General features: G+C 40.2%; 1 protein-coding gene across 1 annotated transcript in view; it reads left to right on the top strand.

Annotated features, from left to right (window-relative positions):
• The first annotated feature begins 2,281 nt into the window (after positions 1–2,281).
• cfap54 (cilia and flagella associated 54) overlaps positions 2,282–26,172 on the top strand; it is a 41,798-nt gene continuing 17,907 nt past the window's right edge. Inside the window, exons 1-35 of the mRNA XM_030069139.1 lie at positions 2,282–2,427; positions 3,078–3,183; positions 3,688–3,837; positions 4,406–4,571; positions 6,851–6,909; positions 7,667–7,810; positions 8,469–8,582; positions 9,034–9,135; positions 10,246–10,438; positions 10,653–10,751; positions 10,881–10,993; positions 11,150–11,264; positions 11,894–11,979; positions 12,336–12,473; positions 13,179–13,302; positions 13,449–13,498; positions 13,836–13,964; positions 14,065–14,311; positions 15,306–15,442; positions 15,667–15,870; positions 15,962–16,054; positions 16,158–16,346; positions 16,823–16,941; positions 17,253–17,400; positions 17,835–17,990; positions 18,138–18,260; positions 18,841–18,963; positions 19,848–19,914; positions 20,069–20,164; positions 20,654–20,780; positions 21,088–21,140; positions 22,714–22,948; positions 25,160–25,269; positions 25,377–25,555; positions 25,883–26,092. Coding sequence (XP_029924999.1) covers positions 2,282–2,427; positions 3,078–3,183; positions 3,688–3,837; positions 4,406–4,571; positions 6,851–6,909; positions 7,667–7,810; positions 8,469–8,582; positions 9,034–9,135; positions 10,246–10,438; positions 10,653–10,751; positions 10,881–10,993; positions 11,150–11,264; positions 11,894–11,979; positions 12,336–12,473; positions 13,179–13,302; positions 13,449–13,498; positions 13,836–13,964; positions 14,065–14,311; positions 15,306–15,442; positions 15,667–15,870; positions 15,962–16,054; positions 16,158–16,346; positions 16,823–16,941; positions 17,253–17,400; positions 17,835–17,990; positions 18,138–18,260; positions 18,841–18,963; positions 19,848–19,914; positions 20,069–20,164; positions 20,654–20,780; positions 21,088–21,140; positions 22,714–22,948; positions 25,160–25,269; positions 25,377–25,555; positions 25,883–26,092 — 4,650 coding nt within the window. The remainder of the gene's footprint in view (positions 2,428–3,077; positions 3,184–3,687; positions 3,838–4,405; positions 4,572–6,850; positions 6,910–7,666; positions 7,811–8,468; positions 8,583–9,033; positions 9,136–10,245; positions 10,439–10,652; positions 10,752–10,880; positions 10,994–11,149; positions 11,265–11,893; positions 11,980–12,335; positions 12,474–13,178; positions 13,303–13,448; positions 13,499–13,835; positions 13,965–14,064; positions 14,312–15,305; positions 15,443–15,666; positions 15,871–15,961; positions 16,055–16,157; positions 16,347–16,822; positions 16,942–17,252; positions 17,401–17,834; positions 17,991–18,137; positions 18,261–18,840; positions 18,964–19,847; positions 19,915–20,068; positions 20,165–20,653; positions 20,781–21,087; positions 21,141–22,713; positions 22,949–25,159; positions 25,270–25,376; positions 25,556–25,882; positions 26,093–26,172) is intronic.

Consider the following 26,172-nt stretch of genomic DNA (forward strand, 5'->3'; position numbering starts at 1 on the left):
ACCAAATAACACACATTTTCTTTTTTTTTTTTTTTTTTGACTGATTTCTGGTTTTTGATTGAAACCTTGAGAAAAACATCTGCATTTTAATAATAATGCATTCAGTCAGATGATAATTCTAATTGACATAGTTTATATTATATTATGTGTATGTAATATGTAAGACAACTTTGAGAGAGCTCCAGAGTGGTTTTGCCTGTCCTGACATTTAATAGGCATCAAAGCCCTCCTTTTCTGATCTGGGCTTTCCACTTATGTGTACACACTTGGTCACATGTTGGATAAAATAACAAAGGAGTTGTGAAACCAAGACAAAGTACAAACATTTGCCTCATCATTTCCCAAAACCTGCACCAATAATGAGCATTGCTTATTTACCCGCTGATTCAATGATTAATTGACGTTTCTCTTCAAGTCAGACAAAAAAGTGGCAGGTCTTCATGTAATTTACTGCACACAGGTTTATTTACCCACAGTTGAGTTTCATTCTGACAGATGATGGGCCAGTAAGCCACACACACACCACACACACACACACACACCCACACACAGAGAGAGAGAGAGAGAGAGAGAGAGAGAGAGAGAGAGAGAGAGAGAGAGAGAGGGACCAAAACAAGCTTGGGTCACTGTGTCACTGTTAAAACTGTATTAGACATGTAGGACTGGAGAAAAATAAATACACATATTCTGCACAAAGCAAGCTTTACCTGAGGCTATATAGCTTTTCTCCTACCCCCTCAATAGTACCATGCCAGGCATGTAAAAAAATGAAAATAAGCACATTAGATTTCTATCTGTATGTCATTATTTGATCTATGATGAATTGGTTTGTTAAATTAACAACAATGATATAAAATAATGAAATAAAAAAATAGAAAAGGAGTGGTCATTTTGGGTTATTGGTTAAGTGATAGGAATGATATATTTTCATATCTTACACCTACCCCATCTCCAGTTTCAGTAGTACAGGTGGCACGCAAGGTGAGAAAAGGCACTGGCCCACATCTGTGACATAACTGCCAAAACCCTGAAGAACAACAGACCGAGTTTAGATCGAGATAAAGTAAAACCATGTGGCAGCCTCTGGTACCTGGGACTGGCTGTCAGATCTGGTCCAGCCTTATGGAATCTCCTCGCCCCCTTAGTTTATTTGATTTTTTGATTTATTTATTTATTTATTTTTTTGAAAACAGGGACAAGGTACAGGGGACATTAACCCGAAAGGGAGAGATGCACTGTACAAGGCTATAGCCCTAAAGCTAATTTCCACCCTTAGTCCCTGAACAAACAAATATACAATCATTAAAATATTGTAAACTAATAAACCATCGGCCATTTTGTATAGCACAAGAGAAATCAATCACACCACAAAAAGCTACTAAATAAACCAAAACCCATTCATAACATTCTCTCTGTCACTGCAGCACTGGCACTGGGTGGCCTAGCTGATGACCTTGTCCACTGTTAGACTCGTTCACTGTATTCACTGTGTAGTGTCTCTAGGACTGGCTTGTTTGAACATGTTTTTACAAAATCAATAGCATTTCTCATTCTAATGGTGTCATCAGGCATAGGAGTACAGAGACAATTTCTCATGGCCAAATGGTAGCACACTGTGATTTTAGTATGAGGGCATAGGGGTCAGTTCGGTATGGCAGCTGCCATGTGTTATCAGGTGTATGTAGGCAATATGCACCCATTCAGGCTTCTCTGTTATGTGTGTGAGAAGAAAACAGACCTCTGATTGGTCTATAATATACCTATCAGTGAACCCAGTTTTCCCACAGGGATAAATAAAATTTTTGTGACTCTGATTTTGATTCTGAATATGAGTGTCAGTAAGTAAATTTGTTTGATTTTTCAAAGTGCACCAAGGTTATACTTTTTCTCAGCTGCTTTTGATGATTGTATGTCTATCTAATAACATAACTGACTGATTGCAAATTATGATTAAAAAAAAAAAAAGAACGACAAAACTGCATCCATGGTAACCGCCAATGCAGTTAATTTAGACCCAGCTTCTAATTGAGATAAGAGAGAGTAAAAAGCTGGTCATTTTGAAAATAGACTTTATCGGTGTATTTCTGAAAATAAAGGGTACACACATTATTTAAAACAGCCTTGTCCAGTATGCCAGTCTTGCTGAGACAGTCTGGGGTCAACGTGCCTCTACACGGAGCAGCGTCGTTACCATGGCAACAAGCCTGCCCCGGACGCGCTGAGCGGTTTGTTGTTGGATATTGTTGTGGCAGGAGTAGTTAGTAAAAAAAAAATGACAGAAATGGAGTTCCCTGCTTCATATTACGGGGACATTGATAGAAGAAACCCAGTTATTTTAGCGTTTGAACGAGAGGTTAGCTCGTTTTTAACGCTAATGAAACGATTCACCTCTACGCCCAGCCAAGACAACAGTTCTTACGCCAGAGGGTAAGATATCATCAATGCTGTCCATACTGAGAAGCTAACGTTTGTGGCTAAGTGGAAGGAAAATGAAAAAAAAAAAAAAAAGAAAAATAACGTTTCAGGTTAAAAGTCAGTTAATAGCGGAATATTCTGTTTGTAAAGAAAACTAAAAACTAAATACCTCGGTTTCGTATTTTCCATTAACGTAACTGCGTAGCTACAAAATATTTCTCACAGGTGCAACGTATTCACCCCCCTGAGATGCACATCCAAGGGACTTTTGTGTGCTGTGAATAGAAAATCGTGGCATGTTGTGGTCAACAACTAGACTTTTTATGATCACAGAATAGCTGGCTAATGTACCTGATCGATTGCCGGTGTGGCTGTACTTTGGCCTGCAACCTTGGCCGGTGTGTCTAGTTTAGTGCAGAGAGTGATCTCCAATGCTCAGGGTGCCAATTTACATACTGGTGTGGTACATGGAAAAAGTGTTCCCTGGATGGCATCTATTGGGAAAAAATCAAAGTCATTATGGCTCATTAAATGGGAAACTGAATGAATTTGTGTCTGGGATATAGTTGTGGTTACACTCATGGAACCAGCTTTGTTTTTCAGTGAAGTGTCCTTTTGCCAATTTAGTTACAAGTGTCTTCAATGTATCTTTTAATTTGAAGGGTTAAACTGCTGGTGGGGATTTGCAGCAAATACAAACATCGACTGCCTTCGAAGCTGTACCAGGAACACATGCTGCATATTGCAGATTTTCTTTTTGGCATAAAGGTAATCAGCAATATGGCTCGCTGTTAGTAGCTTCTTTGGTGAGGTTAGTTGTTTATCCAACTCCATTTCTTCAACTTATTGTTAAATTAAGCCCCTGATATATTATTTCAATAAGTAATAATTAATTCACATTTAATCAAGAAATACTGAGTACTGTAAAAGGAATCTTTGAACTGGTTGCTGTGCATATTATGTTTACTAGGTTTACTTTGCTGTCAAATAAAGTGCCTAACAAATGAATCAGTTATATAACATATAACATAGTATAATATACTTATTTGCTTCTAATGACTGTGATACTTATTTGCTTCTGATGACTGTGAAGTATCTTCACTAGTGCTTGGGTGTTTGGTAGACCCTGTCTTAAAGTTATGGTCACACTTAATTTATTGACACAAACTGTGACATAACAACTGGCCTCAGTTTCTTTGTCATCATCCACATGCTGTACCACACACATTATTCACAATTTTCATTATGCCTTGTTTTGCTCTCCCTCTGTAGTTGTACAACCTGGCGTTATGGCATGGCTACACCCCTCACCTGCAGCAGTTCAGCTCAGTGGATATAACTGATGTCACAGATCTGAGCACTTTTATGGCCTGCTTTTTCCCTGAAGGCTTTGATACAGATCAACACACACTGAACATGAAGGTACACTACTGTACCTTCCTGTGTTTGGTTGTATGTATCTTTCTGTGTGTGATGAGTTTCTGTTTAGATAACTTTATTGGACAACTTTGGCTGTATGTATCTTTCTGTTTGTGATGAGTTTCTGTGTAGATAACTTTATTGGACAACTTTATTGCTTTCTTTTGAAAAACAAACATGCCAACAAACAACAAAAAACAAACAGTATCAGAAAAATATCATAAAACCCTCTTTAATATTTATAAATCAAAATAATAAATGTTCCATATGTGATAGAAGAATGAAATTGGAGCTAATGAAAGGCAGCTGCTGGCCATGGATGCCACAGTTCCATTTTTATCACAATCTAAAAGTAAATAATGCTACAGTTATTTCTTTATGTTAGAAAAATTGCAAGATAATCACTTTGAGGAACTTTAATTCTTGTTGCATTGATTAATTAGTTTGACTTTGAAAAATTGCAAATTGCTGGTGTCAATCAAGTGTTTGGACCTATGCAAATTGCATCCTTCCCTTTGTGTGTGTGTGTGTGTGTGTGTGTGTGCGCGCGCGCGTGCGTGCGTGTGTGCAGTTCCGTGCACTACAGGGCTGCTACCTGTGTATATTTGAGCAGGAGAAGAAGCATGATGTCCTGAGCCAGGCAGGACTCTGCAGGCTGCTGTGTGTGCTGAACTTCATCAGGGTCATGATGCAGGCCCTTCAGCAACATGAACACCTCTGCTGGCAGCTGTATAATGGTATAACCGCTCACAGTAGACCTACAGTACAGGCCAAAAGTTTGGACACACCTTCTCATTCAATGCGTTTTCTTTATTTTCATGACTATTTACATTGTAGATTCTAACTGAAGGAATCAAAACTATGAATGAACACATGTGGAGTTATGTACTTAACAAAAAAAGGTGAAATAACTGAAAACATGTTTTATATTCTAGTTTCTTCAAAATAGCCACCCTTTGCTCTGATTACTGCTTTGCACACTCTTGGCATTCTCCGATGAGCTTCAAGAGGTAGTCACCTGAAATGGTTTTCCAACAGTCTTGAAGGAGTTCCCAGAGGTGTTTAGCACTTGTTGGCCCCTTTGCCTTCACTCTGCGGTCCAGCTCACCCCAAACCATCTTGATTGGGTTCAGGTCCGGTGACTGTGGAGGCCAGGTCATCTGCCGCAGCACTCCATCACTCTCCTTCTTGGTCAAATAGCCCTTACACAGCCTGGAGGAGTGTTTCGGCTCATTGTCCTGTTGAAAAATAAATAATCGTCCAACTAAACGCAAACCGGATGGGATGGCATGTCGCTGCAGGATGCTGTGGTAGCCATGCTGGTTCAGTGTGCCTTCAATTTTGAATAAATCCCCAACAGTGTCACCAGCAAAACACCCCCACACCATCACACCTCCTCCTCCTCTTCTGCTTGTTGCCTCTCCTTAGCAGTGGTTTCCTAGCAGCTATTTGACCATGAAGGCCTGATTCGCGCAGTCTTCTCTTAACAGTTGTTCTAGAGATGGGTCTGCTGCTAGAACTCTGTGTGGCATTTATCTGGTCTCTGATCTGAGCTGCTGTTAACTTGCGATTTCTGAGGCCAGTGACTCGGATGAACTTGTCCTCAGAAGCAGAGGTGATTCTTGGTCTTCCTTTCCTGGGTCGGTCCTCATGTGTGCCAGTTTCGTTGTAGTGCTTGATGGTTTTTGCGACTCCACTTGGGGACACATTTAAAGTTTTTGCAATTTTCCAGACTGACTGACCTTAATTTCTTAAAGTAATGATGGCCACTCGTTTTTCTTTAGTTAGCTGATTGGTTCTTGCCATAATATGAATTTTAACAGTTGTCCAATAGGGCTGTCGGCTGTGTACCAACCTGACTTCTGCACAACACAACTGATGGTCCCAACCCCATTGATAAAGCAAGAAATTCCACTAATTAACCCTGATAAGGCACACCTGTGAAGTGAAGACCATTGAGAAGGTGTGTCCAAACTTTTGGCCTGTACTGTATATAGAAATGAAGATGGTGCGTGAGGTACTACAAGCAGGGGTCTTATGTTATTTATATAAAAGACAGGATTGTTTCATATAGGGCTCTATTTTCGCAGACCGGGCGAGGCAGGGGTGCAGCGCACCTGCGCTTCGCCAAGTGGGTGTGGCCAAGTGGATTTTGCAATTTTGGCACGCCGTGCGCCATGGCGCAAGTACTCCGCCGTTCCTCCTACCGGCGCAAGGGAGGAGAGAAGGTGTGGAGTGGGTTTGACACAGCCGATTCACTTTAAACCAATCAAATGAGCCCCTGTCCTTGCCTTTAAAATGCGCTGCGCGAAGGCGTATTGAACGTTTACACAATTGACAAAGAGGTCTACTGCCGCAGGCGGAGCGGGCCCGGTGTAGTGCAACTTTGGCTCACAGGCGCGCAGTGCGCACCTGTCACCAAAACCTCACGGGCAGGTTTCCGGAATGTCAGGCACATTAACAACACAATAAATACCTACAAAAAACACTATACCACATAAATTTATCTCCATATCGACTGTACTGTCACGACTGATGTCAGATCAAAGGAGATTGGCACCGTTTGTGCTGATTGTGAGGTTTTGGTGATGTGTGCGCACTGCCCGCCTGTCAGCCAAAATTGCACTACGCTGGGTCCGCTCTGCCTTGCGCTGAAAGTAGACGTGGTTTCAGATGGCGAGCTTTGGGCGCACCTCGGCGAAGCCTTTTGGCATGAAAATGTCACTGCGCCAAGCTGAATCTGTTGACACCCCCCCCTGCTGTGCTGCCACTCCCATCTCAGCGCACCTCGGTCTGCCAAAATACGAAACTGTGCGCCCCTCGGCGCACAGTTCGGCACCCCTCGGCGAGTTAGATTTGTTAAAAGTAAGTGCCATGCATTGTCCAAAAACAATAATTATAAAATTATTTGGAAAAGTGAGAAGAACAGAGGTTCAACCACCGTATTTTTTTTTTAAATTTATTATAGACCTAACTGCATCTCTCTCTTTTTGTCCCTCTTTCATATCTTTTCCAGGTTCACTGCACATCTACAACATCTGTCGCTACCTAATGACCATGAACTTTAGTGCACAGGTATTGTATCCAAGTACCTATTAACACCTATAGTACCTGTGATTGTACCTGGTATTGGCTATTCATCTTTGAAGCAACCTTTTATACAAGAATATTTTGTGTATTTTCTGATGGATTTGCTCAGTAGAGGGAAAGGGAATTTGGGGCAGAGCGAGTGATGGGTGGAGAGCTGGATATGAACTCGTAATACTGCAAGTATTTGATATTCACTTTTGCAATCTAAGCCACTGAAGATTTTTGTCCTTTTGTTTTGAATAATGTGATATATGAATATTAAAGAATGCTATGAGAATAAAGAATATAAAGAATGTTTTAGTTAAGGTTTTTTACTGGGAATAAAGTCCAAGAAATCCAAAATGAGATCAACAAAAAGAATGAAGATGCTTTTAAATAAAAATCTTGCTAATATATGATCAGTGTTGTTCTGTGCATGTTTTGCATGTTTCAGTGACAAATAGCAGTTGTAATTGTGGCCATCACTTGTATGTTTCTCATTTAGTTGTTCAGATATGGGAAATAAGTCTTCAATTTCTGGGTATACTGAGAATCAAAATGTTTGTCCTCTTTTTTTCTTGTTTTCAAATGTTCATAAACATTAATTACAGTTTACAAACCCTACTACATCTGTAACATTTGACTACTACAGTTGAACGGTATTTCCCTTTTCCTTGCTGAAATGAAGTGATATAACCAGTACTGAAGTTGATTGGTAAGATGAAATCTCTGCGTCATGCTGTCTGGTTGATTTCACATCCAGGTGCTGGAGTTCCTGCTGTGGGCCAGTATTAGCGTCGAGCTGTCAATCCCTCTGATGACTGTGAAATATCTGCCCTGGATGGTCACGCTCTACTGTGCTGTCTGCCAGTGTTACTACGACATCCAGGCTGCAGTGCAGGCAGAGGTGAAAGACTGAGATTTCCACACACTTACAAACACATGTTCATTACAAGTAATGTTAAAAATAATTATCATGTTGTTTCTATAGAAAGTCTATGTGCTGACGACTGTGTTGAAGTTGATCTAGTAACTAAGTACTGTAACACTGGTCATTTTGTCTTGGTTTGCCTTTTGCTGTTTTAAATCAATTTTACCAACCATTTGTCAGCCAACTGTCTGCATAGTGCTGATCTGCCTTAGAGAGTCTCAAATAGCACTGGACTTTTTCACTGTAATCAAAGATAGGACATTATGTGTACAGTTTAAGAAAGTCAAAATGATCATAAACTCAGTGCCATCATCTCTTGCACTGAGCTACACTATAATTTGACTCCCACGCTTATTTTACAGTTTGTTAACAGGAGATACAGATTAACATGAAGTTTGGCATCTTGATTGGTAAAATATCATTTCACATGTTAAACATTTTGATGCTGGATTTTTTCAAAGCACAATCAGACTGCAAGTTTCCCCTGAGTCTACCAACATTCCATATTTTTATACTTTACTTTTCCCGATAAGTTTTAAGACAACTGCAGTTAAACTCACCACACTATGAAAACACTCCTCTAACTGTGTGCATGTTTGTGTGTCTGTGTTTGTTTTTCTGCCAATGTGTTCAGGTCTTTGCCAGGAGAGCCTTAGGAAAAATCAATGAGCTAGCTAAACTGGAGGAGCAGAGTGGAGTTCCTGCCACCAGAGAGACTCAGAGAGCTTACAAAGAAGCCTCCATCAAGGCAGGGCACGCTTTTCAGCAACTGTAGCCTTAATACTGATAGAAACTTCAAAGTGATTAATGGACCATAAAGTACATACAAATGCATGCAAATATTGCAAGTATTGCATAGGGACTACAACGTTCATGGTGAAAATGCAAAGGTATACTTGCTTTGCTAGAGTTAGTCTAAGAGTCCCTTGTATTGGATAGGGGTTTACTGAGCTAGCACGTCATAATATGTCTTCCTCAACTTGAATGAGTATAAGTAGTATCCGAACACAGTGTTGCCATAAATTAAATAACACCTGTAGCCTACATACTGTAGACAACTGTCTCCTGAACAAATGTCTGGATAACAATTTGTTGTCCTTCCATATTGTGCCGTTGTGTCCTTTACTGTATTTTGTTTTCTTTACAATCAAAATGGATTCAGAGCAGTTTAATTTGTTTGTTTGTTGTTGTTTCTTTAGCTGGCCACCATGTTGTTCAAGCGGGCAGTGTATGAGCCCAGGAAGAGACCCAAAGGCATGTTCCGAGCCAAAACCAAGGGCAACCTGAAGGACATACCAAATGTAATGCAACTAGATCATCGATAACACTATGTCATGACTAATGTAGCATGAGGCATCTTGAAGGACACGCCCAGTCTAGCAAACCTACCAAACATATGGCAATACCTTAAATTCTATAGCTACGCGGTTGAAACATTTCATTTCTTTATGAGCTGTAAATAACATCTCTGCTAGTAGAGCCAAAGGGAAAGACAGACTAAAGCTCAGTGAAATAGGAACACACTTATAAGCAACTGCCAAATTTAACAAAACTCTCATATCGTGTGCTTCAACAGGATTTTTATTATTAGACTGCTGTCTAATGATAAAAGCTTCACTTTTTCCTGTAATAGATTCTTCAAAAGTGTAGTCCTCAAATGTGGACCCTACCTTTGAGTCCTACCATTTTGCTCTATTCCATCTAGTCATCCTTGTATTACTTTTTCAGATAAAAGTTTTGCATCATGACTACATAAGACTATAGTAACAAAATCACATAATGGAAATAATATCTTGAACTGCAATTTGATCCTATATGAACAATCACAATACTTAACTATTTATCACAAAGCTGCGTCAGACTAATTAAGATCCTAGTTCATTTTTTCTCCACTAATCTTGCTCCTTTTCACAAACATTACATGTACCATTCATAGAACCACAAAAAATGAATAAATCATGCATATAAATATATATCTAAAACATACAATCATAAAAAATACACAGATACAATAAAAAAAGTCATCACAATTAAAAGTATTATAAGAAAACTGCTTAGAAATGCTGATAGTGTTAGTTTACCTTAGTCCTTTCCCTAATCTTTAATATGTCATGTCAAGCCATTTTAGATGCTAGATATTTTTTATGCTTTATGTGTTAATATATCATATTTTGCAGCATTTATCTAAATGTTAATATCTTCAAGACTGCCTCTGTGATCTAAAATGTAAAATGTGCATCAGCATTGATTCAACATCCTACTGTCTTGCAATGCCCCAGTTACTTTAAATATTCTCTGTGACAGGCATTTTATTCAGGTCATTCACAGATTTTGGTAGATATAGCTATTCTTGGAGCATCACCTTGACTGTAAACAGTTAAAGTAACAGTTGCATGCCTGCCCGTATATAGGTGCCATGGCCTCGTACCACAACAGAGCATGTGTTAATAGAGCTGTATGACAGCAGTGCAGCACAGTTCTTAGGCATCCTTGAAGCCCTGTGGGACAGCAGCAGACGCCCGCTGCAAACTGGTATGCCAGATGAACCAGAGCTGCAGGAGGTGGTCCTGGAACTCCTTTCTGCTGGCATCAGTATTCTGGGTGGTTAGTAAAACACACATTTCTAGCCTCACAAGGATTAAATAACATGCCTTTTGCTTGCCGATAATGCTGGCAAGCTAGTAGATCAGGTTTAGCCTTTATAAAATCACAGCTGATTTTAAAATTCTGAAAATGAAATTTTACTTTGTTGTTGTGAACATGTGCAATTATGGGGTCGGTGTGGGTTTTTTTGCCCATATCTGTCTAATGTGTTAAGGAATAGGAGGCGCTAGTGAGCAAGGGCGTGATGACCGCCTTTTGATGTCTCTCAGCAAATGTACATCTGAGTCCACTTTAATGGAGTTAGCCCTCTCAGGTCAGTCACAGTTCTTTTTCTCATTTTTACACGACTAGCGAACACAGTAAGGTGTGTTTTTCTTTCCATAGTGTGAAAATGTGAAGTAGTGTCAAATGTGCATTACTTTGATGTGTTTTTTATTACTAGGAGAAAACAAAGTATCATTCATGTCTGCAGTGAAGTTCATCAAGTTGTTGTTTCATTATGAGCAGTTTGATGTATTTACTGCACTGGCCAGAGCAATGCTGCAGCTGTTACCTGTGAGTAGTACACAAGCATTTCTCTTACAGTCCCATATCATCTCTAACTGATGTATCCTAATGTTATCAATATGAGTTTCATGAATGCACATGTATATTGGTGTTGTCACTTTGTGTCTTTGTGTATTTTCATCTCTGTATGTCTCTATGTCTCAGGATGTTGAGGGGATGCCACTCAGGAAAGCAGAGCTTGAGTTAGCTTTGCTGGACAGCTTCAACAGTTTCCAGTCTTCCGAGAGGATCCGCTTTAAGGAGGACATTCTGATCAATGGTAGAGGTCCATATATTGTACAGCCTCTTTATTTAGATAAATGCATTACCAGAAGCTCTATTCTGTCCACAAAGGGTTCAAGCCACCTTTTTTGCTGTAGCCCAGACTTTTGTCCACAACTACCTTCTTGTTTCTATTTCTGGATTCTGAACCCCTGCAGCCATAGAGTGTATTATGACTGCTTTCAAACACAAATGTTAGTAGCAATACTGGATTAAATACAGCAATACTGGATCAGATAAATGATTAGATGAATCAGTCATCAGTTCAATAGCTCAATAGTAATTTTCAAATTGGTGAGTGGCTTAGCCTGTTTCCTCCCTGTCCCTAATACTAGATAACCTTCTTTTAAACATATATTTTACATATTTAAAAATTATGTTTGAGCTTGTGATAAGGAGGCGCTCACTGTTTATGTTTGCCAAAAAGTCAATAATTGCCCTGGTCCCTGGAGTTAAAACCTTGCTCAGAGCATATCATGTGCAGTGGGCAGTCTGTCTTTAGGATGTAGGTTAATATCTTGAAAGAAAATATAATATAAATATTTTGGAGCCGTATGGACTTTTTTACTCAGCTTACTTAATATTTCAGTTATTTGTGCATCACATTGTCGTGTTTGTTTTGAACAGAGCGACACAAGTCTGAAGCCGTGATGAGTGCTGAGTTCATTACCCTGGTTGACACCCTTCACAAGTCTGTTTGTGGCTCTGCTCTGGTCAGTCTGTGTGTATGTTTGTGTGTGTATGAGAAAAAGGGTTATATATTTGATAATCAAAAACATTATTTTGGGGTTTTATTTAGGGTTTAGAGTTCTGACTACAAACTGGGTTATCCCAGAGTTTAGGGTTCAGGTGAGATCCAGGGAGCAGCTTTATTTATTTGTTTATTTTTTGTTTAGACATATTTGTCCTCATAAGGATTCAAAAATCTAGAAGAAGCATGTGTGCATGAGAGCTTGAATATACAAATAGTTTGTTTGGTAGTTTCATCAAGTTTCAAGTGTGTAACAGTATACCTCTTTGTGTGTGTGTGTGTGTGTGTGTGTGTGTGTGTGTGTGTGTGTGTGTGTAGGAGGTGCAGCCAGACAGGGACCTGATTCTGGATGTTGTGCTGTTCCTGTGGTGTAGGATAAAGCCTGTGTTTCAGAGAACTCAGTTCCAACACTGGGAGTCTAAACAGGACTTGGGAAAACAAGACCATCACCACAAGGTAAGGATTTAAGAGGATCAGTTACTCTTGATTTTTTTTTTGGCAGTTTCATGATACACAATAGCATCATCAGGTATCAATAGAGTTGGTTTGAATTGCACTGTATGGTATTTTTTGTGAATGTCTGTTTTGAGTTTGAGGCTGTAATTGAAACTAAAATTGATTTGGGACAAAACAGCACACATGCATGAGCTGTTCATTATGTCAAGCTTGTCTACGCCAAATTTTGATTAATCTTACAGTTGATTTTATGCCTGCCCTGATCATTATCCAATGTTGGGGTTCAGGATGTCATTACCAGACATAAAACTGGGTCCAAAACTTTAAAAAATGCTTTAATGTTGGTAATTTTCTACTAGACAGTGTCTCTGTTTTTAATTTTCTGGACTTTAGTCATTATGTCCAGATAAAAGGCTTATTTTTACCATAAGTTACCAGTAAATTTAAATTTGCAAAATGTTATAAATCACTTTGTCTTTGTTTCTATGTACCAATTAGAAAAGCCTACATACCAGCATAGTAATCTTGATGCCACTGATGTCTGAACACCACAATTATCACACATTTTTGTGATAATTTTTGGGGACTGTATTTGAGTTTAGGCTTTGGTTATTACTTGTAATCTCTGAACAGCATTGTTTGATCTACTGGCATAGACAGTTTTCCTTTATGCGTGTGGGGGGTTATTTGTGCACATGTTTGCAGTGGGTGTGGTGCCTGTTTTCCCTGTGCGAGGTGGCCTCTGTCAGTGACCTGGTGACTGTTGACTGCATAGTGGTGGCAGAGATGACTCTCAGACTGGCCATGCTGCTGGAGAGCACTGCTGACTGTAATAAACATCAACATGAACACTCCCCTGGTGAGAAATCAGTTTGTGCTGTACTGTTTCTGTACTGTTCTGAGCACACACACATATACACTATCCTGCCCAACTGCGATCATAATAATGTGGTTATTCCTGTGTCTTCTGTCTAGCAGCCAGTGAGGCACATGGTGTAAAGCCCAACCCTTTCTCTCCTCTTGAGGTAAAACACAGTTGTGTGTTTGAATACTGTTATACTGTGGTGTTGTAAAGAGCTATGGTGAAGAGATATGTATACAGTGAGAATATTGTGTTGGTGGTTCTCAGAATCAAGGACTACATAATCTTGGGATGGGAATTAGCTGAGAGGGTTGACGGTTTTCAGGACAATCACAACAGTCTTGCTTAAATTTCATACAGAAAATTATGCACAGTCAATTGCACATCACAAGGGGGAGACATAGTGGTGATATTTAATTTAGTTTCTGTATACAATGTACTTGTGTTTGAACATTGCCTTGCCTTATGTAGCATCCTAAAATGTCTGTGTGTGTTTGCAGAGTTCCATTACAGAGCGCTTTCAGAAGGTATGTGAGGTGGTAGAGAGGGGTCGTGACGCTCTGGCAAGGGGCTGGGACACACTGTTGACCCAGAATGGCTCAGCCATCACTGACTCCACCTTCCTGCAGGTAGATAGTTAACCACATGTTATATCTGCTGTATGGTTAAAATGCCAGCCTGCAACCTTAGCTGAACCTCTCCAAACCACTTTTCCTCTTGTCCTGGTAGACATTTAAACCTGGTTCCTCGCCAACCCACTCTCCACTTCCTCCAGCATCAGGGGCGGGTGCTGAAGAAAATGGGAATGGAGTGAGTGAGAAGAGGGAAGAAGAGCTGGAAACCATGGCAGAATCAGAGGTTGGAGGGTCTCATCCCACCCTGTCTATGCGTCTGTCCCTGCTGGCCACAGACCTGCACCTGGAGCTTGTCACCATCCAACACAGGGTCTCCCTCAAGTCATTGCAGTTTAACCCAGGTCAGGCATCCTACCACACCAAACCAACTAAAGGACTACCAAATTTAAATCATCTCAGTGATTTTAGGAATGTGACTTTAGCCTATCTGGAGTTCAGTATAGATTTTTTTTCTCTCTTGTAGGGCTGTCCATTTAAAGGCAAGATTACACAATGACAAAATGCAAGGAAATGTTCTTAATGTACATTTACAAACATACAAAAATTCAAATCTCACTGCCAATTCAATGTAAATGTCCAGGAATAACATAAATGAAGGCCTTTTAGACATGCGGTGAAAGACGCGCAGTGAAAGAAGATGGACAAAACTAAATTAATGTTTATTAATAAGACAGCATGGATTAGTTTAATAATAATACATTTTCCCAGTCTTAAGTGTCTATGCCTGTTTATATACTAGTGACAGTGTAAAGGCATAAGAGGACCAGTTATCTGGCGAAAGACACAGTCTGTCAGTTTGGAACATATAGGCCAGGTCTATCACAACTGCTCTCCAAGGCCTCCTGAGCTCTCCTGCATGTTTTTAGTGTCAGCTCTCTAGTAATGCAGCATTGCCATGACAGTAGTTTAAATAATATTAATAAAAATATTGTAGTTACATTCTGTAATCACCCAATCTCTCTTTCTCTCAGAGCTGCAAGCTGCAGACAGCACTAGATTGCTGAGACTGACTGCTGCTGGCAAGGATATTGCAAAACTTAGGACTGACAGCACAAAGAGAGGTACTAAACCACTCAGCCTGTTACTGTGCCAATGAATCTCTTTAATTGATATCAAGTTGTTGAAATCTCAACAAAGTTGGGATTATACAGGATAACTATGTCGGCTTGAAAGTGATGCCAAATCACAAATATTATTAGTAATGTTAATAAATAGATAGCCAAATGCTTACAGTGAGTGTGCCAGTTCATGTTTTATATTAAAATCCTGCTACAACATGTAAATAATGGATCTATTTAGGATGATTTGCTCTGAAATTTGGCTGTTGGTGTCTAGTTCTGACAGAGCCTGAGCTCCTGGAACATATCAGGAAGAACAAGGTATCCAAAGCTCTGTTCCTGATGCAGAAAGCTTTGCTGCTCTACAACAACATGGAGCCAAGTAACAGCAGTAAAACCAAGATGCTTCTTGAGGTGACATGCACACCCTCAGAAAAACACAATGCACACAACACAATTTACTATACAATTCTCATAGGCTTATTTTGTACAATGACATCTGTGAGGCATGATGAATGTAGATCCTGCATTTAGTATGTTTTTATGCATGCCCTCTTGTATGCACAATTAATAACTAAAAGTTAATAAGCAATAAATAACATAATAAATAATACATATCTGGTGTGTGCTCCTGCCAGGAGGCCTTGACCTTGATAGAGAAAGCTGGGGTGGAGGAGAGGAAGCTGTATAATGCTACCACTTGTCCAAATGAAACTTCTACATCTGATAACAACAGAGGAAAGAAGGAGGGAAATGAAAGGCCTCCACCTCCCCCCATCCTTCTTTCCCGCACTGATCACTCTTTAACCTTTACCCCAGCACCTTACAACATGGAGGAACAGGTGAAGTTTGGTTTCAGCTTTGTCGGTAGTTAATTAGTAGTAAACAGTCTAATATAACTTAAATAGTTTTCTTCCTCTTCTTACTTCCCAGGTGTGTTGGTACCAGCTCTGCGGCCGCACAGCCAAGGGTGTGAACCTTAAGGTCCGTCTTGGAGACTGCAGCCTGCCTGGAACTGGAAATTTGGTAGGATTAGTCTATTTCATAAGAGATAGTTTGGGCCAGAAGGGAGAGTTTCTATCATGCTGTGCGACATGAATTTGTGTCTGTGGCTTGTGTATATTTACAGGTACCAGCTTTGCACAGCCAGTGCAAACTGACGGTGGAGGGGCTGGAGCCCAACCAGAAGTATGTGTTTGCTGTGGCTGCTTACAACTGCCAGGGCAAGCTAGTGGGCAGCACCATAGGAGAGACAACTGATCCAATCGTAGCATCTCTGCCGCTACCACTGCTCACCACCTGGGCTCACCTGGCACAGGTATACACTAGTCTAAACATCTTGTATAGGTGCATATCCAATTCACTGGTACATATCAGCACAGTCAGCAGGCCAACACTTAGCAAGGAATACTTTAAGTCAGATCAGGGACAACAGAATGTTGTGTCAGCATTCTACAGATGGTGGATTACTAAGCATTATTACTGCAAAATGCAGCTTTATAGTAGAAGCATAGTCTTTTAGTATCAAGATGGTAAGGTAAGCTAGGTTGTGAGTGAACTAATTAGCTGACCCTATGTTGACTTGGTGGTTTCTTTAACATTGTATTTTATGTTTATCTTGTCATAAATATTGTAATTAGAATTCCATTTTGTAATCAAAATTACTAGCCGCTGTTTGTTATTAACACTTATTTGTTGAGGACTTTGAGGATTTACAGTGTTAATACTAGGTGAAACTCTTGCTGTGTGAAGCCTAATACTGATGCCATTTTCATGTCGCAACTCCTTCCCCAGGTGGCATTTCAAACTCAGCAGTACACTTTAGCTAAGAGAGCCTGCAGGGAGTTGTGGAGCCACTATACCCATCCCAACCCTGAGCCCGACAGCACACAGGGGAGCCTTGCTCTCACAAGGTGAGAAAAGACACATGTACAAACATACACAGTGTAATAAAGATGTGTGCAAGGATTGGATGATACAATTAATTTTATGATACAATTTTTGCAATTTGATACAACCAGATGTGAAGAGCAAGCCATATAATTTGTGATTTCTACAATAGAATAAAATGTAGCAAATATAACTTTTATTTATATGCCCTGCAATTAGTATTAGCATTGTCAAATTTTTGCATTTTGATATGATCTAAAAATCCCTTGCCTAGTGTTTTTCCTTCCATTTGTTAACCAGTGTTTGTCTCCAACACTACCTCCACATTCCACAGGCTGCGTGTCCAGACCCTGCAACACTCTTCTTCTGTCCTCCTTCAGTTATTTCTCACCTCCATTTTCATTGAGACAGAGATTAACATTCAGCAGGGGGCACTCTACTGTGACTCAGTCTGTGACAATGGGCCGCTTATCTGGGGACAGGTAACACTGGAATGTGTACAGAGAAGTGTGTGTATGTGAGTGCATCTGAGTGGATTAGTGCATTAATTAGTGCATTGCAACATGTACATACTGTACATATACATAAAGATATATAATGCATGCACTCAGACATTACAGCCAGCAGACATGGTGGTTCATAAGGACAAGGGCCAAACAGCCTGCAAAATACTACCTTTTACAAACTGTTGTTGACAGCAGCACAATTATGAATGTTAGTGTCTTTGCCTATCTTGCATTAATGTGAACATTTCTGGAATAACAACACAACAAGAAAAATAAATTATGTATTTGTGTTGTGTGTGTGTGTGTGTGTGTGTGTGTGTGTGTGTGTGTGTGTGTGCGTGCGTGCATGTGTGTGTGTGTACGTACGTGCGTGCGTGCGTGTGTGTGTGTGTGTGTGTGTGTGATTGCAGGAAGCCAGATTAGCAGAATGTGACCGAATGCTAGTGGCTATGGACCTGGCTATGTGGATGAATGACAGTGGTGCTGCCCTGCAAGCTACAGTAGGCTGTTACGGCCTCTTGGCCCCTCTAATCTTCCATCAGATCACTTGTGAGCCCGTAGTGCAGGTAGGCTGAAACTTCATTGAGACCACTTACAGGACATTCTGCAATATGGCATTCTGCATGTAATATTTGCCAGAGAACATGCATACATACATCCAATACAACCTATAGATCATTCATAAGTGTGTGTGTTTGTGTTCTTTTGTCCAGGTGCTAACAAAATGCCTGATACTTTTGGAGGAGAATTCAGCTGTTCTAAAACAGAAACATACTGAAGACACCTCAGGTTCACTCATGCACATGATTGCCTGCATCACCTACTATTTGTCAAAGGTGTGTATGCAAGAGTGTATTGCATTTATGTATGCACTAGAGATGTAATTAGTCTTGGAAAATATGTTTTTTTTTTCAGCTAGATGTTAGGAATTACTATCAACCATTTGCCATACACTAAGAAAATTATGGCAGAATTGATGGTCCCAATCAATTGAAATTCATTTAAGTGCATTTGTAGTCTCTAGAGAGTTCCAAACAAATACATAATAAATGTGCCCTTTGTCACTTTGGAAGGTAGGTCATATTTGAAACAGGTATATGCAATCTAAGTGAAGATCAGTTTGCAACAAATTACTTGATTTCTTTTGCAACAAGTAGTTTCACTTCTTTGTTGCTTCCATCTATTTCACCATATTATTACACATTGAAAATAGCTTGAAACTTTGAATAGCTCTTGACATTTATGCCTTAGGCCGACTCTATTTAAGACACTAATATTTGTAACATTTAGTTAGTGCTCATATCTGGAGCGTCATACAGTGATTGCCGCTAAAGAATAAGATTAAATTCCCAAATCACCTAAATGACGAGTGACTAGGAATTCTGCTCATCCTTATCCTTTGTTCTCCCTGGCCAGGCATTGCGTGTGCTCAGAGAGTATCAAATGGCTTCTGTCGTGATGACCCGCGGTCGCAAGCTGCTGCAAGAGGTTTATGAGAGCCAGCTGCAGCTCAGTAGACTTGTCAGTGAGACTGAGGGGGTAAGCAGCTGGGAACAGTAAAGACTGAGTTCATAGTTTACCCATAAGTATAATTAGTGTGATTCCTGTACAGCACACTCATGTTCTTTTGCATACTTCTTCTTATTCTGTTTGTTTCTTTGCTCGTCTATAACTTTAAATTCATAATTTCGTATGCCTTTGCTTATTTAATGAATTACTGCAGGAAAGTAAGGTTTTTTTAAAAAAGTATTTTAAAGACATTTTTGTCATGTATTTCCTCCCACAATTTCTATGCTACAAAGACCTTCCATATGTCAAACCGTGCAAAATTCTTTGTAGATTTATGATATTACTTTTGTTATTTGATACTTTCCATACTTTTTGAGTTATAAATGTTTAATAATATAAATACACTGATATACAATTACATCAACCTCCACTGTATTTATAATTCAGGAAACGTGTACAGTAGTGTCATCATAATAATGACATGTATGGTTTAGGAATTATGAAATACATAGAAGTCAGTGAAGCTCAGTTCACTCCCGTAATATTTAGTCATGCCATTAGGTCAGCCACTGTATGCAGTAGAAACTCCATTCAAATTTCTGTTTTTATGATGAACATATAATTGCAAAATCAAACTGATCAGCTGACACCAATCACTTGCACTTTCTTCAGGAAATTTTCCTTTTCTTGTTACTGAATGTTTCTTTATATCTCAAAAATAAGACGCTGATATGTATATATATGTATATATGATTTGAAGAGCAGTTTGCTCAACAACTGTGTATGTTGCGTTTATGTTGTGTTTTGCATGTGTGTGTGTGTGTGTGTGTGTGTGTGTGTGTTTCTGTGTTTATCTCTAGTCTAAAAAAGCAGCCCCTGCTGCAGGAGAGGATGCGATGAAACTAAGTCTTGAGCTGAAAGCGCTGCATGTGGAGAATGAAAGAGGAATCTTAAATGATGCAGCTTCCACCTCAAACAGTGGTAACACACACACACACACACACACACACATATGTATACACACATTTAATGCAGTTACACACAGATCCAAGTTGTCTCATTTCTTATACTGATTTAAACTGAAAGCAAAACTAATTAAGCTCCACATTTTAAGCTACCATCTTTGTTTGTGCAGAGTCATCACCGCCACATGAGCTGACTGGCCTTGAGGATCCTGTCATACTTTATAATGTCATCACCATCAGCAAGTTAAAGTGTGCCTATCGAGATGGTAAAGTTACACACATACACACACAGACTTTTTGTGATAAACATTATGGACTTGTGCCTCTACTCCCACCCAGGTGCAGTTAACATTGTGTTATCAAAATACCAAATGCGTGTAGGTGACAAAAAAGCCTGTGCTCACTCAATGAAACTGCCCCCTGCTTAGTAACACATTGAGGTTCTGCTTGGTGTGAACCTCCACTTGTGTTACACCCTTCCAGAACCACTATTCTTTGTCAGATGAAAAGAAACAGTGGGCAACTTCAAGTGCATCAGAGGAGAGCAGGCATAGTCTGCATTCTCCACAGCTGATGGGGGTTGCATAGTGATGGGGACTGTAGAGCACACAGGGAATTGGCAATAACAAAATTGGGGAGAAAAAAAATAGAAAATATAGCCCTTAGAGTCTTGTTCATTTACACCTTTGTGTGTGTGTGTGTGTGTGTGTGTGTGTGTGTGTGTGTGTGTGTGTGTGTGTGTGTGTGCATGACAGTGATGAAGTTCAGGCATAAGCTAGGTTTCACTGAGTTTGCTGCACTGCTGCTACAGAGAACCATGGAAGAAGACCAACCAGAGCAGGTCATACAGTGGGGACAAAACATATTTGAATATCTTTCCAGGTAGTAATTCACTTAACACCTCTTTCTTGTTCAGGGGACTCTAAACAAAAATTGCACTGTCAGTTAAACAAGAGAGGAAATGGTCTAGTAATTATTTAAAAATCAAGACTTGCATGAACAACTAAAGCAGTGCCTGCTAAATTTCTAATAACCTAAAAACTTAACTGTCCTCTACAGTATCCTCTAAAGTGTTGAGGAAAAATGTCATACAAAGTAACTGTCTACTGCAGTTTGTTTACTTTGTCATGAATATTAGTTGTGTTGACTGCTCTAATATGGACTTGACATATGGCTCATTTTTTGTCAGGCGTGACGAAAGTCTGGGTCTGCGTGTAAAAATTTTTGGGGGAAAGAGCCACAGTAAGGGAACAAGAAATGCTCATGGAGTGGAAGGAAATCCCCAATCCAAGGTGACAACACAGACACGTACACAAACACCAACAGAAAAACACACCCATACACATGTATACAAAGTGGATAAAATACAGATGAAAGTTGCTTTATATACAATTTGCATGCACCGGGACAAGCACATACATAAACCACATTCAAATTCTTTGCTGCAATGCATATCTGAAGCATGTGTGCTACACTTGATGTAGATGTATACATTTATGCATTCAAAGATACTGACCTGGAAAAGGGTCAAATTCAGCAGGAGCTTTGTCCCCTCTGCTATAACAGAGTTAAACAAATCAATTGGTCGCTAAATGTGTGTTTTCTTTTGTTATATGTGGGTGATGTATTTATAATGCATGCTGTATCTTGAGGATGTTTTTGTTTTTGTACGGGTTGGTGAAAACAAGTTTTCCTGTAAAGGACAAATAAAGCTGAATCTGAATCTGCCACTTTGATGCTAATCTGCATGCTTCTAGTAGCCTAATGTTTGCACATCTGCATGGCTGCTTTAAAAAATCTAGAAAGAACTCAGTACCGGGCACCACCATTATACAGCTGTCAAGATAGGCCAGTTCCACAAGTTGGGTATTCATTAAAAATTTGTCTGTTCTTACTTGCCCCACAACCAATGTTTCCATAAACTTTCCTACAATCCATTCATAATGTAAGAGATATCCTGCTAACAAGCTAACAAACGGAATGGGGTGAAAACTTAGCGCCTGTCCAACTCTTTTGGCGATGGTCAAATCAAATCAAATCATGTTGCATTGTCCAAGAGAACTGGTTTCATAGCCTTTTAAAATATTTTTAAATTGTCCTCGTGTGACTAGTCCTAGCAGTTTGAGGTCTGAAGTTTGAGGTAAAAACACCTTCCTCAATATACAATTTGTCAGAAGCACTTGAGAACGGTTCACAGTGGTTTGCCAAGACCCAAAGGAAATTTTGTGATGTCCTAATTTGATTTTACCTAATTTTACAAATACAGACCTTGACCACAGGTCTTGGTCTGTCACCAGATAGAGTTTGCAGGTATAGGCACTCTGGGAAATTGTTGGTTTTGGGCCATTACAAGTATACAAAGACTCTCTATCTATAACAAAAATACTCAAAAATGCCCTTTTTCAGTCTATGTTGTATCTCACTTGTACCAGAACAAGAAAACATCCAGTCATCATGACACAAAAAAGACAGCACAGCAGAAAAAGCAACACTGTATGCTCCAGAGAAAGAAAACTGAGAGGTATTTGTGCGGCTGTGTGTGTGTGTGTGTGTGTGTGTGTGTGTGTGTGCATGCGTGTTTGCAAACACCTAAAATAAGTTTTCCAAAAGACAAACTATGTCCAGTAAAGTATGTAAAACATAGTAAAACACAGTAAAAATATAATAAAGTTAAATAAGATAAAGTTAAATAAGAAAAAAATATTTTTGGGGAAATTAAATGTTCCTACTGTAAATATAGCCAAAATTTGCTTTTAAATTTGTGTGTGTATGCAAGGGTACTTAAATGTGTACATGTATGTTATGGTACTTGCAGACATAAATTCATTTGTGCTGGATCTGCTTGTGTGCAGGGAGATGCAGGCTGAGGAGAACCTGCTAAAGCTGATGGCAGCAATGACGCGTTGCCACCAGAAGCGCCTTCAGCAGAGGAGTGTGTGCTGCGAGGAGAGAGTGTGGAGGTCACAGCTCAACCATAGCATGGCTCAGGCACACATAGCATTGTTGCACAAGACTCTGGACCGGCTGCATGGAGCAGCCTTGCAGCACAGGTACAGGGCTACACTCGGGTCAATTCAGCTAGGGCTCATACTCCCACACATCAGTCACCACAAAGGATTACACATTATTTGGACTGTCCGATGTCAGTGTATCAACTAAGTATCAGCTGATGTTTCCAGTTGAGTCAATGTAGATGCTGAACCTTTTATCAACCCGAGTGATGTACATATTCATCTTATTGTCGATACAATAGCAATTGATTTTTAACTAATGCTGCGTTTCATTTAAAGTTTGACACTGCACCAAATGCAAACAAAAAACATGACTTACCATGAAAAACTCTTAATCCGTATGTGCCAGCCAGGTGATTCTTTTTTCTCTGCTGTTTTTTATCCATGCTCATGCATTCATTCATTCATTTGTCATCTCTCACACCTGTGACTGGATTTTGACAAAACTTAGGAAAACTGATACATCTTACCACTGTGTTCCAGCATTTCAAATTACACTGTGCTGCACTGATATATTTTTGGTTTACTGGCCCACAGCCAGACTGCATTCTAGGGAAATACATATTTACTGGGGTGCAGGGCATGAGTTGGCGTGGCTTAGGAGTAGTTTAGAGTGGTCGTCTGGTAATCAGAAGGATCCTGGTTTGATACCAAGCTCCTCCAGAGAGCTCTAGAGAGTGTTGAAGTGTCTTTGAATGAGACACTGAACCCCAAATCGCTCCTGATGGCACATTGCATGGCAGCCTCTGCCATCAGTGTAAGATTGTGTGTGTGAATGGGTGAATGTGAGGCAGACATTATTAATTAGGTGCTTTTTGAGTCCTGTGGAAGTCCTATGGAAATGCAATCCATTTGACATTTTACCAATGTTCCTTTGATTGATTCTGCAGTCAGACGTTGTACTATTTGTAATCAATGAGTGAATAATTTGTATTAAATACATATACACTATATTGCCAAAAGTATTCACTCAGCTATCCAAATCATTGAATTCAGGTGTTCCGATCACTACCACAGCCACAGGTGTATAAAATCAAGCACCTAGGCATGCAGACTACTTCTACAAACATTTGTGAAAGAATGGGTCGCTCTCAGGAGCTCAGTGAATTCTAGCGTGGTGCTGTAATAGTGATGTAATAGGATGCAACCTGTGCAATAAGTCCAGTCGTGAAATTTGCTCGCTACTAAATATTCCACAATCAACTGTTAGTGGTACTAAAACAAAGTGGAAGCGATTGGGAACGACAGCAACTCAGCCACGAAGTGGTAGGCCACGTAAAATCACAGAGCGGGGTCAGCGGATGCTGAGGCGCATAGTGCACAGAGGTCACCAACTTTCTTCAGAGTCAACAGCTACAGACCTCCAAACTTCATGTGATCTTCAGATTAGCTCAAGAACAGTGCGTAGAGAGCTTCATGGAATGGGTTTCCATGGCCTTAGCCTTACATCACCAAGCGCAATGCAAAGCGTCAGATGCAGCGGTGTAAAGCACACCGCCACTGGACTCTAGAGCAGTGGAGACATGTTCTCTGGAGTGACCAATCACGCTTCTCTGTCTGGCAATCTGATGGACGAGTCTGGGTTTGGCGGTTGCCAGGAGAACGGCACTTGTCTGACTGCACTGTGCCAAGTATAAAGTTTGGTGGAGGGGGGATTATGGTGTGGGCTTGTTTTTCGGGAGTTGGACTCGGTCCCTTAGTTCCAGTGAAAGAAACTCTTAATGCTTCAGCATACCAAGACATTTTGGACAATTTCATGCTCCCAACTTTGTGGGACCAGCTTGGAGATGGCCCCTTCCTGTTCCAAAATGACTGCGCACCGGTGCACAAAGAAGGTCCATAAAGACATGGATGAGTGAGTTTGGTGTGGAAGAACTTGACTGGCCTGCACAGAGTCCTGACCTCAACCTGATAGAACACCTTTGGGATGAATTAGAGCGGAGATTGCGAGCCAGGCCTTCTGTCCAACATCAGTGTCTGACCTCACAAATGCACTTCTGGAAGATTGGTCAAAAATTCCCATAAACACACTCCTAAACCTTGTGGAAAGCGTTCCTAGAAGTGTTGAAGCTGTTATAGCTGCAAAGGGTGGGCTGACATCATATTAAATCCTATGGTTTAAGAATGGGATGTCACTCACGTTCATATGCGTGTGAAGACAGACGAGCGAATACTTTTGGCAATATAGTGTATATCCTTCAGATCTTGATGCTTGTGTTAATGCATATACATGTTTGTTTTTGTTCTCAGCTATAGTCAGTTCAACCCCTTGTTTTTCTCTCTGGCCCATTCTGGGGTCCTGGTGCGAATGAAGAACTCCAACTACGATGTTAAGGACAACCTTCTGGCTGCACACAAAGGCAAGGACAAAGGACAAATAGGGACATACACAGGCAAAAATAGAAAAAAAAATTGTATCTATTATGTGTAACCCTCTCCACTCTCTGTGTTTTCCTCTTCCATCCAGCAATCAGTGGAAAGGGTTCTGTCACAGTGCAGAGCTGTACGGAGGGACAAAACTCTTCTCAAACTGCAATGCCGCAAGCACCCAACAAGCCCCCTGTCAGGTCCTCTTCTACCAGACGCAGTGGCATGTCGCTGCTGGACTCACTCAACAGAGCTGCTTTACATTTTCGCAGGGCTATGGTACTGTAACAATCAAATAGGAAACAGCAAATATCACTAATGAGGTTAGACTGATTCATTGAACTGATATCTGACTTTTTAAAGGTCTTACCATTTGCAATATTTTGTTTGTTCATTTTCTGTCTTCATTATAAGGAGATTTACTTTAGTAAAAGCTTCCTTTTGCCATTGCTAATTTTGAATTTAAACATGATGAATATTGGCACAAAATATCATCTATTGGTGGTTTCAGTTTAAAACAGCATGTTCTCTACTGATATTTATATTTAGGTAATATATGTATCCTGTATTATGTTTTTGTTTTCATATTTTTTCATCTATACCTAGGTCCTGGCCCACCGTGGTGGCCATTGGACAACTCTGCGGTGTGTGTGTCAAACTCTGTGGGACCAAGGCTGCAGAATCACTGCTTTGGTTCAGAGAGCTGCTCAGTTACACTCTTCCTGCCCCATCTCAGTGGACCAGCTGCACACTACCCTCACTCCACTGCTGGTGCTGGCCACTGACCTGCTGCTGGACATGCTAGACAGGCTAGGGGTGTGTGACACACTGAAAACACGGAGAAAACACAAGGAAAACACTAGGGCATGGCTGTGGCCATGACAGTTTGTGACATT

Source organism: Myripristis murdjan, chromosome 14 (assembly GCF_902150065.1).
Source record: "Myripristis murdjan chromosome 14, fMyrMur1.1, whole genome shotgun sequence".
Taxonomy (NCBI): domain Eukaryota; kingdom Metazoa; phylum Chordata; class Actinopteri; order Holocentriformes; family Holocentridae; genus Myripristis; species Myripristis murdjan.